Below are 14,838 nucleotides of genomic sequence, written 5' to 3' on the forward strand. Positions count from 1 at the left end.
CAGACCATGTAACTTTGCAGGTCCCAAGATTGGTCTTCCACTAGCTTACTATAGGGTGTTAGTAATTAGAGGAGAAATTGTTGCCTTAAAGTCCGTAACCCTTTTATATAGCTCCCTGCGATGTCCTTTAATAGTCCTACACCAGTATGTCCTGTTCTGTTTAACAGGAAGTCTTATGTATTGTTTCCTCCACGTAAGACATCCCATTATACAATAAAGCTAGGTACACCAGGGGCCAGATGTACTAAGCTATAAAAAGTGATAAACTGGAGAGCGATAAACCACCAGCCAATCAGCTCCTGTCATTTTTCAAACACGGCCTGTAACATGACAGTTGGGAGCTGAGTGGCTGCTCGTTTATCACTCTCCAGTTTATCACTTATCAGAGCTTAGCACATCTCCCCCCTGGCTGTTGAGAGATAACAGGGCAGGGGATACATGGGGGGAGAGTAGCCAAATCCGTGAGGTGTAGTCATGCCCACTCCACACCTAAAATGTGAAAATACTATGCGCAACGCTGCAACGTGCCACCGTGCACTGCAAAGGGAGACATGTCTTGCTCAAAAACTGGTCCAGACCCCCAGCCAGGCCTCCCCAGCAATCAGTACCCGCTCCCCTCCCCCCTCGGCGCCCCTGAGGTACACACCTGACCTGAAAGACAAGAGGAATGATCCACATTTTTTTTTTCTTCTGACAGCAGAAATGATCCTGAGAACATTCGATTTCCTGTATATACAATTATCGTTCCTATTGTTCCATTTGCTTTTAGTTGTGGCCACATTATCATATAGCATAATAGTGTGTCAGTAAAGGGTGCCAGCCACCTCTGTATAATAGTTCTGTTGCTGTCTTGTGGCACCGTGGTGGCAGATGACATAACACTGTGATGCTGCCAACATAACTGATTATCTGCCTGGCAGAGACTGATTGATCGAAAACGTGGAATTTTAGTCGCAGCGCCGCCAAAGCCTTTCACAGAGATTCTGATCGCAGCAACTTGTAATCTTATGTTTAAACATTAGACAGCTATTCCCTAATGAGACATCTTTACAAGCAGAAAGATGAGATGCATTACCATCCCTGGACTAAAGTGCCTACAGTCTTAATATTTATGGGGGACTGTGATTCCAGCTAACAGTTGATTTTTTATGTGGAAGGTGCCCTCTGTTAGTGATTCCTGCCGCTAAGGAATATTACAGGCTGGAGTCTTCTTGTGTATTCCACGCTGCAGTGTTACCCTGGGATTCCCGGCTCAGAGATGTACAGCTTTACAGATGTCTCAGCGATGGCTTTCTGATATTGCCCCAGGTGTATATTTTCCTGAGATCCTCTGTCAAAGTGACTCAATGTTCAGTCTAACAAATCACTGGGACTAGTAGTGGCTTCACTATGCTTCATCTGGGAGCTTACTCACGAAATGTAACCAAATGTAGTAATAATAATAATGTTGTAATATAATAATATGCTATAAATGCAATACTAGCCTCCTGAAAATCCCCTTTCATTAAAGTAAAGGCATTTATTTGAAATGTCGCCCCCCCCCCTTCTGTCCCCAGCTGCTGTAGTGTATAAAAAAAAGTGCACTGCTCACTAGTGCCTATCTGCTCTTCTACAGGTGTATAAGAAAGTGCCGTGCTCACTAGTGATTTTCTGGTCTTTTGCTGGTATATAAGAAAGTGCCCTGCAGAGCTCACTAGTGCCTTTCTTGTGTTATACTAGTGTATAATGAAGTGTTCACTAGTGCTTTTCTGGTCTTATACTGGTGAATAAAAAAGTGCCCGGCAGAGCTCACTTGTGCCTATATAGTTTTCTAATGGTGTTTAAGAAAATTCCTTGTTCACTAGTGCCTATATGCATAGGCATGTGCAAAAGCCAGCACAGTGGGGAGTACTTCCCTCTCCATCGTTTCTGACTACCCTGTCCCCTCCTCCCTCCGGGCATACACTACTCATCTGAATTCACCTGGCCACCCAGGGTAAGTAGTGTATGTCCTGGTGGTACTGGGGGGGGGGGGGATGGGGTAGCTTATGACCCAGTGGAGAGGGAAATACCAAAGCGCCACTCCCTGTGCCAGCTTCTGTGAATGTCTACACGGTATTCTAATTGTGTATCAGAAAGTGCTCTGCTCACTAGTGCCTATATGGGTTCTACTGGTGTATTAGAAAGTGCCCTACTCACTAGTGCCTATATGATATTCTACTGGTGTATAAGAAAAGTGCCCTGCTCACTAGTGCTTATATGGTATTCTAATTGTGTATAAGAAAGTGCTCTGCTGACTAGTTCCTATATGGTATTCTACTGGTGTATAAGAAAGTCCCCTGCTCACTAGTGCCTATATGGGTTCTACTGGTGTATAAGAAAGTGCCCTGCTCACTAGTGCCTATATGGGTTATACTGGTGTATAAGAAAGTGCCATGCTGACTGCTGCCTATATGGTATTCTACTGGTGAATAAGAAAGTTCCCTCCTCACTAGTGCCTATATGGGTTCTACTGGTGTATAAGAAAGTGCCATGCACACTAGTGCCTTTATGGGTTATACTGGTGTATAAGAAAGTTCACTCCTCACTAGTGCCTATATGGGTTCTACTGGTGTATAAGAAAGTGCTCTGCTCACTAGTGCCTATATAGTATTCTACTGGTGTATTAGAAGTGCTCTGCTCACTAGTGACTATATGGTATTCTACTGGTGTATTAAAAGTGCTCTGCTCACTACTGACTATATGGTATTCAACTGGTGTATTAGAAGTGCTCTGCTCACTAGTGACTATATGATATTCTACTGGTGTATTAGAAGTGTTCTGCTCGCTAGTGCCTATATGGTATTCTACTGGAGTATTAGAAGTGCCCGGCTCACTAGTGCCTGTATGGGTACTTCTGGTGTATAAGAAAGTGCCTTGCTCACTAGTGCCTACCTGGATGTAGTAGGCTGCATACAATTCATAAAGCGGCACTATTGACCAATTACATAACCTTATTTCCATTTACCATAGAGAAATAAAATGCATAAATCGGGAGGTTCAGCAACAGCTCACAATAAGTAACTTTTTAAAAATGTCAGGTCTGTGTTGAAGACGGGTTGCGTTGAGTATATTGCGATCTAGATGTGTCCCGGTACATTGGGCATCCATCATATTTACTGAGCACACTGCCAGTCACCAGCGAGACCTGGCCTGTAATGTGCAGGGCTGTGCCACACCCTCAGCAAAGGCAGCAAGGACATTTGTAATACAGCCATTGCTGCAGCTTCCCATAAATTAGTAGACACTACATAGACAAAAAAAAGATGTAAATTAATGTCAATTAACAGCTCTTAAGAGATGGAAAGTTGGGGACGTTGAAATGAAATTGCAGGACAAATAACCCATGCCAGCACGTCTTGTCAATGGCTAAGGGATTGCCAGGAAGTTAGAAGGGACAGAGGCTGGTTCTTTTACTGGCACTAATAGAACTGGCAAAGCTGGCGTTAGAAAGGTTGTTCGGATACAGAGGCACTAATGTTACCTGTTGTGGATTCCAAAATAGGGGTCTCTGGGCCAGCACGGGAGCTTTGTATATTACTATACATACTAATGAAATGATACTAGAAAATGCCTATTTCAAAACTATTCTTGTAAAAGTTTTGTTCATGTGCTATGGAATCGCCGCTCGCTCATGGGAAGTTCCCATTGCAGTTGAAGATTATAGCCCGGTACACGCGGCGTGATATATCGGACGCTCCATACACCCTGCACGATCTGGTGTATGACCAACCGATATATCGTTCCCCCACCACGTCTAGAAGCATGGTGCCAGCATGCGATTGACGACGTACAGGAGCACGCAATAGTGCATACACACTGGACGATGCGGACGATTTGTCGCTTCAGAATGACAAATCGTCCAATATATCGGCTAGTGTGTAACCCGGTCAATTGGCTCATTTATGAAGACTGGCCAATGAGAGGTATATTCCATTATCGCATACCATGAATAGATCGCCAGGGCAGCTGTAATAAAAACGGTGCTAAGGGTCTGATTTATCAATGGGTGGAGAGCCATATTGCCTCGCCATAGTAATCTGTGCACACCGGGAGCCCAGGTAGTACAGGACAGATTTTCAGATAAATAATTACTACTATAGATTCATTAAACATTTTTGCCATGGCCTGTAAAGCGAGATAATCTCCCTCACAAAGGAAGTTGGTCTATTACACACACAAGTGGCATTCCCAGCTAAAAGCAACACTTCGTAAATGCGTATCACAATAAGTGGATTATATTGTACGTATAGACTCTGTACCACCCCGGGGATGAGTGTTACTGCCTCGGAATTCAGAGGACTTTTTACTGTAATTAAAGAAACATTTGACTGAATAATTGTTCCGCCCTTCCCATAAACAGCATTAATATATAATGAATAGACAGGCAGACAGACAAAACTCATGGAATTAACCCTATCTGAGTCTGGGAGAAGCACGTAGCGACCGAATTTCCATCAATTTTAAAACCCAGTAATAACTACTACTAGAATGTGATGTCACTGCAGGAAATGCTATTAACGTGTTTTAAAAGTAATCAAATCCTTCAGGGAAATTTAACAAGTTCCCTAAGGACACTGGGCTTATAGGTTCCAGTTATAACTTCACCCTCTGTCACCTACCCTCATCTTTATATTGCATATTGTTTCAGGAATGCGTTACAAGATGAAGAATCACTATATGGGCGAAAAAAATGTGAACAAACACTTCTAATTTTTGTGCTTGGCCATTTCACCAACACCTATTGCAAACCGGTGCATAACATAGGCAAACGCAGGGGGGGTTTCCGTCTGCCTGGAAACCCCCCTCCCCAGTCCACACCATGACCACAATATAAATAGTAATATAATGGATTGTTACTTGTGCTGCATATTCTTCTCAGTATCAGAAATGAAATAATTAGCACCACCTGGGGATCTTTTAACATGTATCAGCCACTAATAAATAACCTGTGCACCAACTAGAAGATCTGGAAAACATGCACTGTTAGAGATACACTGCTATAGAGCCCAATATGTACATATACAGTATGTCCAGGGCAGTGCTAGGTTCTTATGCTGCTCCTCAAGGCTCCCGGACTTGCTCCAATAGTCTGGACTGGTGCCCACATCTAGAATAAATGGCCCTACTGCCAAATCTAATGGCTTACTGTGATCACTGGTCCTGAATATGCTGGAATTATGACACACTGCACTTTGTATGACGCTTATTAAAGCTGGTTAAGTACTAATTCTGCCCTCTTCATTGACAGGCCACACTCACTCTAAAATTAAGCATTTAGAAACCCCCTCTGGAAATCCTGTGTTTGCCACTGCATAAAGTCGAGCATACTGTCAGTGCATAGGATGATACATTGCCAGAAAGTTAGTGAAATGTCTGACCTGCTAGAGCTGTCCCGGTCACCTGTAAGTGCTGTTATTGTGAATTGTGATCATCTAGGAGAAACCACAGCTCAGACACAAAGTGATAGGCCACACAAGCTCGCACAACGGGACTGATGAGCGCGCAGCCATCTGCTTCCAGTTTGAACACTCTTTACTGACTTCCAAAGTTCTAGTGAAGAGATATCTTAATGCTACAACATACAGTGATACTCTAGAGAACTGTGGGCCTGATTCAGAGCCGGACACTCTGAAAGAGCATTCGCTCTGAATCAGGGCGTTTTTTCTTTTTTTTGGTGCGGCCTCCGGGCCGCTCGCATAGCTGTGGGTGACCACCCACAGCTATTGCGAGTGGCCAGATGATGGTCACGATGGTCTCGACCATCGTGACTTGCAACGAGAACCTTGTTGTAGGGTCTCGTTCCCGCAAGCCCCAGTGAGCTTCTGGCTCTTAATAGAGCCGTAAGCTCACCACTGACCTCACTCATGAGGTCAGTGGGGCCGCCCCCAAATGGCAGGCGTTCCGTCAAGAATGCCTCCGTTTGGCCAGCCACCCCCCCCCTGCCCGCCTCCAAAACAGTGCGAGCTGTTGATCAAAATCGACAGGCGCCCCCTTTTGGTGCGAGACCCGGAGCGATGAGGCGTCCGTCGCCAGCCGGGTCTCGCGTATGCGCATGTCGGAGCCGGCTCTGGCGTACGCATGCGCAGTGGCCAAACATCGACCCGCTCACGAGCACATAACGCACGCGAGCGTGTCTGAATCAGGCCCTGTGGGCCTGATAACGATATCGTTCAACGATATATCGTTTATATTGTTCTTTTTTATGCAGTGAACGACCAACGATGCGCATTCCCGCATGAACGATATCTATGATCGTCCGTACATGCAGGCCAATTTGCACGATATTGTCAACTGTTCAGAGATGTGGCAGGATGACTTCACTGAAAGATATCTTTCAAGTCGTTGAGTATTAATAATTGACCCTATAGATGGTCTATATCAGTGCACCCCTAACAGTGCATGTTTTCCATATCTCCTAGTTGGTGCACAACTGTATGAATTACTGGCTCACACATTTTAAAAGATCAACAGGTGGCGCTAATTATTTAATTTGTAACACTGAGGGGATCAAAAAAACATGCAACTTGTGGTCATCATGGTGTGGGCTGGGGATGGGGGTTTCCAGGCAACCGGAACCCTCCCTGGGTTTGCATATGCGTGGGGGGGGGCATTTCCATATTCCATATTTCATAATTTTGAAACAAATTGTTCAACAAAGAGTCTTCATACATTCGGCAATGTAGTATAGAGTGATTTATGCAGGATTAAAGAAGACAATAACTTATGCTCAGCTGGTAAATAAAAAAAAAATAATACATTTGACATATAAATTCTTTCAACCTATGATATGTTACATCACTCTGCAAGACCATCAATCATCCGAGTAACCTTCAGGATAATCAGGACTGCTGGTGTTTTCACGCAGCTGAGACCAGTGAAGCTTCGTACAAGGTCGCAGCCACTTGCTTCAGCACGCCCCCAGAAAAAGGGTCCGACACACTTCTGCGCAGATCTTTAAACATCTGAGTTGTACACAACACAGTGGTTTGCATACAGTTCTGAATCGGCTCCAGTGTTATAAAACTCTTTATTTTAATTTTTTTTTGTATTGGGTGATCTTAGGGCCTGATTCAGAGACGGACGCTCTGAACGAGCGCTCGCTCTGAATCAGGGCGTTTTTTTTTTTTTGTTGTTCGGCCTCCTGGCCGCTCGCATAGCTGTGGGTGACCACTCACAGCTATTGCGAGCGGCCAGGTTGATGGTCGCGATGGTCAAGACCATCGCGACCATCGGGCTTGCGACGAGACCCTTGTGGTAGGGTCTCGTGGCTGCAAGCCCCAGAGAGCTTCTGGCTCTAATAGATGATGGTGATGATGTCAGTGGGGCCGCCCCCAAACGGCAGGCGTTTGCTTGGGAACGCCTCCGTTTGTGAAGCCACGCCCCGGCTACGCCTACCAAACGGGGCGAGCTGTCAATCACCATCGACAGCTCGCCCCCTTTGGTGCGAGACCCGGAGCGACGGAGCACCGGTCGCTAGCCAGGTCTCGCGCATGCGCACGACGGAGCCGGCTCCGTCGTGCGCATGCCCAGTGGGCAAACATCGACCCGGTTGTGAGCGCTCAGCGCTTGCGACCGGGTCTGAATCAGGCTCTTAGTTCTTACATTTAGAAGTCTAAAGGATAAAATAAATTGATACTGTAATATATATATATATATATATATATATATATATATATGTATGTGTGTGTAGGAGGTGTATAGACTGGCGCACTGGTTAACGTCTTTAGAAACGTATTGCACTGTTTGTGCAATAAGTGTGTTTTAGAACAAAGTACAATTCGTATAGTGCTAACACGTATGACACTTTGATCCCTCTGGTGGGATCAAACCAGTCTTCCCAGGTTCCTGAACGGCAATCAGGATAAATAGGATCTGGAAGTGGAATTGGGAAAAGGCATGTGCCTAATAGTGTAGTATTTAAAACAAAAAAGCACGTGCTCAAAATATAATGTGCGTACCAAATAATAAATCTTTAAAGCTTATCTGTGATTCCATCACTGGGGTTCCATATGGTTAAAACCCCTGTTTACTCTGTATCCCCGTAAATGTGATTAAAAGACCCCCTTTTGTGAAAAAGCACACTTGTGATAAGGGTCATTTTTTGCTTGTTTGAGGCTAACCCTATCCACCTGTGTGCGGACTATGAGGGCCTCCATGGGATCCTAGAGAGGAGCTATCAGAGTATTACACGCAGATGTTCAAGTTTTCTTCTGGTACGCAATATATATATAATTAACTATATGTGCTGTGTAAACAAAAATACTACACTATATTTGCATTCTATATGGCTCGGTTTGAGCCTTTCCTATTTAAGGTTCTCCTGATCTGTTGGAGGACCATACACACTTCACCATATGGAACCCCAGTGAAGGAATCACAGATAAGCTTTAAAGATTTATTATTTGGTACGCACATTATATTTTGAGCACGTGCTTTTTTGTTTTAAATACTACACTATTAGGCACATGCCTTTTCCCAATTCCACTTCCAGATCATATATATATGTATATTTTTTATCTTTCAACCCATTCTCACAGTTCTCGCCGCACCAGTTAGTCCGATATTAAAATTAATGGCTCCGGTAAACTTGCGTGTTCAAGGGGTGACCTGGCAATAGACAACTTAACAAATGGTAGAGGTATTTCATTTTACCTTGGTAATTGGTATGACATTTATGAGCAATAGCTACACAAATGATTGCTCTGGAATAACTGCATGTCCTCGAAACTAGCCGCCACTGCCGAACTTTCCAGAATATTAATAGCCCTATTCATTATGCCGAGAATACTTGATCAGGAGCCGTTGCTACGGCCCTGTCTCTGTGTCGATCACAACGTCCATTCGTCTAAGTCAGCAGTTTTCCTTCTCACCGAGTTCCAGGATAAACCCGCGCATAAATTGCTGGTATCACTTGGGTATTTGACTCACGTGCTGTTTTCCAGGCTCCAAGTAGAAAGCTGCCAAGCCCCCCTGATTTAATGTCAATCTTGCTCATTGTAAGCATCGCTGGTCTTGCGGATTGCAAGGGAAACAGACCCACCAAGGACAACACATCCGAGCCTTTACATTCTTTTGTTACGGTTTTCTAAATCTCGCAGGTCTAAATCCTGGGGGAAAGATAGTAATTAGAAGTAATCATAAACTACTCATTAAGATGAAATATGAAAGAATAGTCAAGTAGCTTTCAGGGATTTGTAAGGATCCTCTGCAGTGACATACATAATTGACAATGTTACTCTCCTACTAAACGTGATCAGAATTATCTTTTGGTAAATAACTTAACAGTAGCAAAAATGACCCGGTCATTGCTGGTCTCACGACAGTTTGGTGTTTGAGGTTTGCTGCAGATGTGTATATGACGAGGGTTTTATGCAGGGTAAGTGGAGTTCCAGGAACATTACATGGCAAAGCGCATCTGGTTAGTGGGAGCTTAGAAGGTGGCCAGTGGCAAACCATGACCGTTTTTTGATGGCACTGATCCAATCGCCAGCTCCCCTCTTGCACTGGTCTTGGTTCCCAGCTCCCTTCTTTTACTGATCCCATCTTCCAACTCCCTTCTTGCACTGATTCCCAACACCAGCTCTTTTCTTGCACTGATCCCATCACCAGCTCCCATTTTGCACTCATCCAATCACCAGCTCCCCTCTTCTTGCACTGATCCCATCACATGCTCCCCTTGTACATTGATCACTAGCTCCCCTCTTGCACTATACAATTCCCCTACTCCTTCCTTGCACTGATCCCATCTCTCAATGCCCCTCTCGAACATCTCCCAGCTACCATTGATCCCAGCTCCCCTCTTTCACTGATACCATCTCCCAACTCCCCTCTCGCACATATTCCAGCTCCCCACCTACCATTGATCCCAGCTCCCCTCTTGCACTGATCTCATCTCCCAGCTTCCCACCTACCATTAATCCCAGCTCCCCTCTTGCACTGATCCCATCTCCCAGCTCCCCTCTTGCACTGATCTCATCTCCCAGCTCCCCTCTTGCACATATCCCACCTCCCAGCTTCCCACCTACCATTAATCCCAGATCCCCTCTTGCACTGATCCCATCCCCCAGCTCCCCTCTTGCACTGATCCCATCCCCCAGCTCCCCTCTTGCATTGATCTCATCTCCCAGCTCCCCTCTTGCACTGATCCTATCTCCCACCTCCCCTCTTGCACTGATCTCATCTGCCAGCTTCCCACCTACCATTAATTCCAGCTCCCCTCTTGCACTGATCCCATCCCCCAGCTCCCCTCTTGCACTGATCTCATCTTCCAGCTCCCCTCTTGCAATGATCTCATCTCCCAGCTCCCCTCTTGCACTGATCCTATCTCCCACCTCCCCTCTTGCACTGATCTCATCTCCCAGCTCCCCTCTTGCACTGATCTCATCTCCCACCTCCCCTCTTGCACTGATCTCATCTCCCAGCTTCCCACCTACCATTAATCCCAGCTCCCCTCTTGCACTGATCTCATCTTCCAGCTCCCCTCTTGCACTGATCTTGCAAGGTTGGCACAATCTGCCGAGCCTGCCAATTGAAATTCCAACCTGCCAACAGGAGTTTCAATCTGCCAATAAGGATTCTGTATCATTAATTAATTGCTTGACATTGGAAAGTTGCTATCCAACGGACTGGACCAGAGCAATTACAGACATTTAGGGGTCCAATCCTAATGAGCATTACATAGATTAATGGGTTTAACCTGGATGGAAGCTTTTAAGGTGGTCGTGGTGTATGTTATCTGGCAATCATGTCTTCTGTCTTTTATTTGTCACAGGTTTGTATCACAGTGAAGCATTCTGGCATATGCACTGCTGAGCAAATATCTTTCTGGCTGGAGATTATATGCTGGCTAAAGTGGTCCTGACAAACACAGGACAGAAAGGAGCCATGTCCTAGTCTCTCCCTGATTCCTGATGTTCTTTATTGTCTATATAACATGCACCACATTCAGACTAATGTACTGTACAGGTAACTGAGGGCTGCATACAAGAATACACATCATAGTGCACATGTAGAGTATCTGTACTAATTACTGTTTAATCAATATAAGCGGTCTAATGCTGCCTTCAACCAGTCTATTATTTTATGTATATATTATTGACTATGTAACACCTTTCACCCTGTTTATAGATTAATATATTAAATAAATATACAGGTTGAGTCTCCCATGCTTGGGACCAGGGGTATTTTGGATAACGGAATATTCCGTATTTGGAATAATTGCATATTATAATGAAATATCTTGGGAATGGGACCCAAATATACACACAGAATGCATTTATGTGTTATATACACCTTATACACACAGCCTACAGGTCATTTTATACAATATTTTCAATATTTTTGTGGCTCAAGCAAAGTTTGTGTACATACATGAAATTCATTTATGTTTCATATACACCTTATACACACAGCCTGAAGGTAAGTTTATACAATATTTTTAATAATTTGTGCCTTAGACAAAGTTTGTGCACATTGAACCATCAAAAATCAAAGGTTTCATTATCTCAGTCATGCCAAAATTATTCCGTATTTCGGAATATTCCGTATTTCGGAATATTTGGATATGGGAGACTCAACCTGTGTGTGTGTGTGTGTGTGTGTGTGTGTGTGTGTGTGTGTGTGTGTGTATGTATATGTATGTATGTATATATATATATATATATATATATATATATACACACACCAGGGATGTGCAGGCTCGGATTAGTTCGGTTTTGCACGCCAGGTTCGGATTTTTTCCCTCCAATAAACGGGACTCAGAAAGAGGCAAAACGTCATCTTTCATTGACAAACATCATCATTCCTGGACAAAATTCCGAACCTGGCGTGCAAAACCGAACTAATCCGAGCCTGCACATCCCTAATATATACACAAAGTGTGTGTGTGTGCGTGTGTGTGTATATATATATATATATATATATATATATACACACACATACACACACACACACTATCGTTCAAAAGTTTGGGGTCACCTAGAAATTTTTTGGTGGTTTTGAACGCGGATTTTTCCTCGCACCTCCTTCAGCTGCGAGGTAAAGTCTGACTGCGGGGACTCGTGCACGGGGTCTCATGGACTGGCGCGCGAGGAATCCCTGCTAATTTAATAGATCTGGCGCAGTAATCCCTGCGGCTAATTGAATATGCCCCCATGTGTGGCATTTGTTTCATTTGACACCAATAAGGAATTGTGCTGCTGTTTATAATACTTTGGGCGCTGTTCCATTGGAAGCTATAGATATTATCATATTATTAAAGGTTCTCCTGAAGTTCTCAGTACTTGCTTAAAGAGAGAAATATTTTTGTACATGGGATGGGTGAGGTCTACATATCTCTTTAAGTGTTCATCCACACGGACTAGGGAAATAGGCAAAAGGCATGGAAGCTGTTCACTTTAGAAGCACGTTTTGCGATGTGTTTTACTGCGCCTTCCATTCGCTTCTTATTACGCAACCTTTGTTTGAACGCAACTGGGTTATGTAGTTCTGGAACAGCTGGAGTGTCAAGGTTAGCCAACACTGATCTACATGAACAAGCTTTTTGTGATATTTTTGATACAGTACTTTAGGCCCAGATTTATTAACGAGTGATATTCTTGCTATGACTCTTAAATGGTGCTCCAACCAATCAGCTCCTGGCATTTTTCAAACACATGTCAGCTATGAGCTGATTGGTTGGAGCACCATTTAAGATTAGTAATGAGTCATACCAATAATATCACCCATTGATAAATCTGGGCCTTAGGGGCTTTATCAAAGCTTGGAGAGAGATAAAGTATAGCGAGATAAAGTACCAACCAATCAGCTCCTAAATGTCATTTGTCAAACACAGCCTTTAATATGACAGTTAAAAAGAATGACAGTTAGAAGTGACACTTTAGCTCTCTCTCCAAGCTGTGATAAATCCGCCCTTTAAATATTTTTCTAGTCTGTACAATGTATTAATGCACCCTCATTGTAGTAGTAATTTCCATTTAACTCTGGCAGAAAAGTAGTAATACCTCCTTGGGAAAGTGTTTTTAAGTGATCTGTTCCTATAGGGAGCCCAGATCAAAGTGCGGTCCCGCTGCCTTCCTGCATGAAGCTTATGATGAGGAGTGAGGCTCTCACAGAACTGAAGTGTGTGGGCAGAGATCTGGGCACAGCTGGCGGCTCCATCATAAAAGCTGGCATCTTCTAAAGGCCGTCAGGATAGATTCCAGATGCTGATATTTTTTCCGAACATAAATTTGTGGCACATTATGTATATTTGAAGTTATATGTGGTTTCCTGTTTTGCTGATTTTCACAAAGACGACATCTGGGTGAAACACATCTGTCAATAAAATTCAATTATAGCGCTAGCAGGGCTTATTATAGGGTAAATGTACAGTGAGATATATGAACGCTGTTTATTATGTGCATAGAATACGTCTTCTGCAATGTTTGCTTTTAAACATGTGTATGTATGTGGTGGCTTTATTTATTTACTGTCAAAACTGACTACATTTAAGGGAATACTGTCCAAAAAAATCAAAAGAAGTGTGTATCTTTATAAGACTGTAGAATACCAGATATCAGGGAGTGCTCTTGGATTCCTGTGAGGGCAGACCGACCTCCCACAGCCCATCTATATCCCCAGTGAATTGCTAGCAGTGCAGAAGTCATTTGCAGTAATCATTAGAAAGGCGTTTCATCAATTTACTGATAACACTAGGCCTCAGACTTTTCTTTCAAAGTTCTTTGCTCTTTTAGTGACATGCAGCCACTTCAAGTGGAAAAAGCTCTTTCACTGCTGTTTGCTATTTAAGAAAGGGTTAAGGCCAGAAAAATCTGTGATTTCTAAATTTTTAGCCTTTTTACAGAAGCTTAATGCTGTTCGCATAGACTTTTAGGTGGCGCCAAAAGATTTTTGATACAAACTAATGTAAATTTCAGGATAGTATTAGTTTATAAGGTCACTGAGGTCCAGTGAAGAAGTTTCTCTGGATCCCTCTAGGCGAAATCACTATTCTCATGCGTGGATATTACCAGCTCATGTGCATAGCACTTTCTCCATTTGCGCCATTATACTATGAATGGGCGGGGCCTAATGATGAGAAGCATCTGGCCCCGCCCCCCACTGATGAGCTGCATCTAATTTCCATACATTCTCCCAGGGGGGGAAATGTGAAAGTTGGCAAGTATACGTAATATGTAATGTATACATAATGATCGTTCCCACTCTCCACTCCTTGCTCAGTAGCGGCTCAAGGCACGTGCAAGCCGGTCCGTCGCCCGGAGCGCCACTGTATCCGGAGGGCGCTGGAAACGCCCACCTCCCTCCCGGAGGTAGAGGAAATATTTAAGCTCAGGAAGAGGGAGCGGAGGAGGGAAGGGGCGGCAACTCCATACGGCACTGGGCGCAGCACAGCCTAGCGCCGGCCCTTTCCATGCCATATCTATAATTGGTGCAGGGTGTGCGATACACACGAGCCCCTTCTTCCAGGGGGGTGCACACTGCACACTCTGCAGGTGTGGTATATTTAGTTGACACAATAATGCCAACAGGGCTGCCAACAGAGATCGTGGGGCCCGGGACTGACAAAATATACAGGGCCCCCCCCTGTGTTTTTGCGACTCCGACCCGGCAGCGTCTCCCCCGCCAACACCCCTTCTGTCCCCTACAGACATTTACCTTCTCCTGTGTCTTCTGGCTGCTCCTCTTCGCGCTGCGGCCGGATCCTCTGTCAGTGGTGCGGCGCGCATGATGTAATGATGTCACTCGTGCCTTGCCTCAATAAAAAAAAAACCCTTTATTGTACCGGGCAGCCATAATCCCCCCACATTTCTGTCTCTC

The 14,838-nt window shown here is 44.3% G+C and overlaps 1 protein-coding gene across 3 annotated transcripts in view; it reads left to right on the plus strand.

Moving 5' to 3' along the window:
• PLXNB1 (plexin B1) overlaps positions 1 to 14,838 on the plus strand; it is a 221,074-nt gene that overhangs the window by 82,446 nt on the left and 123,790 nt on the right. For 2 of the 3 annotated variants that reach the window (XR_015872977.1, XM_088459764.1), the window contains exon 3: positions 10,793 to 10,986. The exons of the other annotated variant lie outside the window; for it this stretch is intronic. Coding sequence is in view for 1 of the 2 variants with exons in the window: in XM_088459764.1 (XP_088315890.1) it covers positions 10,955 to 10,986 (32 nt within the window). In the remaining variant the exon portion in view is untranslated. The remainder of the gene's footprint in view (positions 1 to 10,792; positions 10,987 to 14,838) is intronic. 3 annotated transcript variants of the gene reach the window in all.

This window comes from Taudactylus pleione, unplaced genomic scaffold, assembly GCF_031769625.1.
Source record: "Taudactylus pleione unplaced genomic scaffold, aTauple2 ptg000934l, whole genome shotgun sequence".
Taxonomy (NCBI): domain Eukaryota; kingdom Metazoa; phylum Chordata; class Amphibia; order Anura; family Myobatrachidae; genus Taudactylus; species Taudactylus pleione.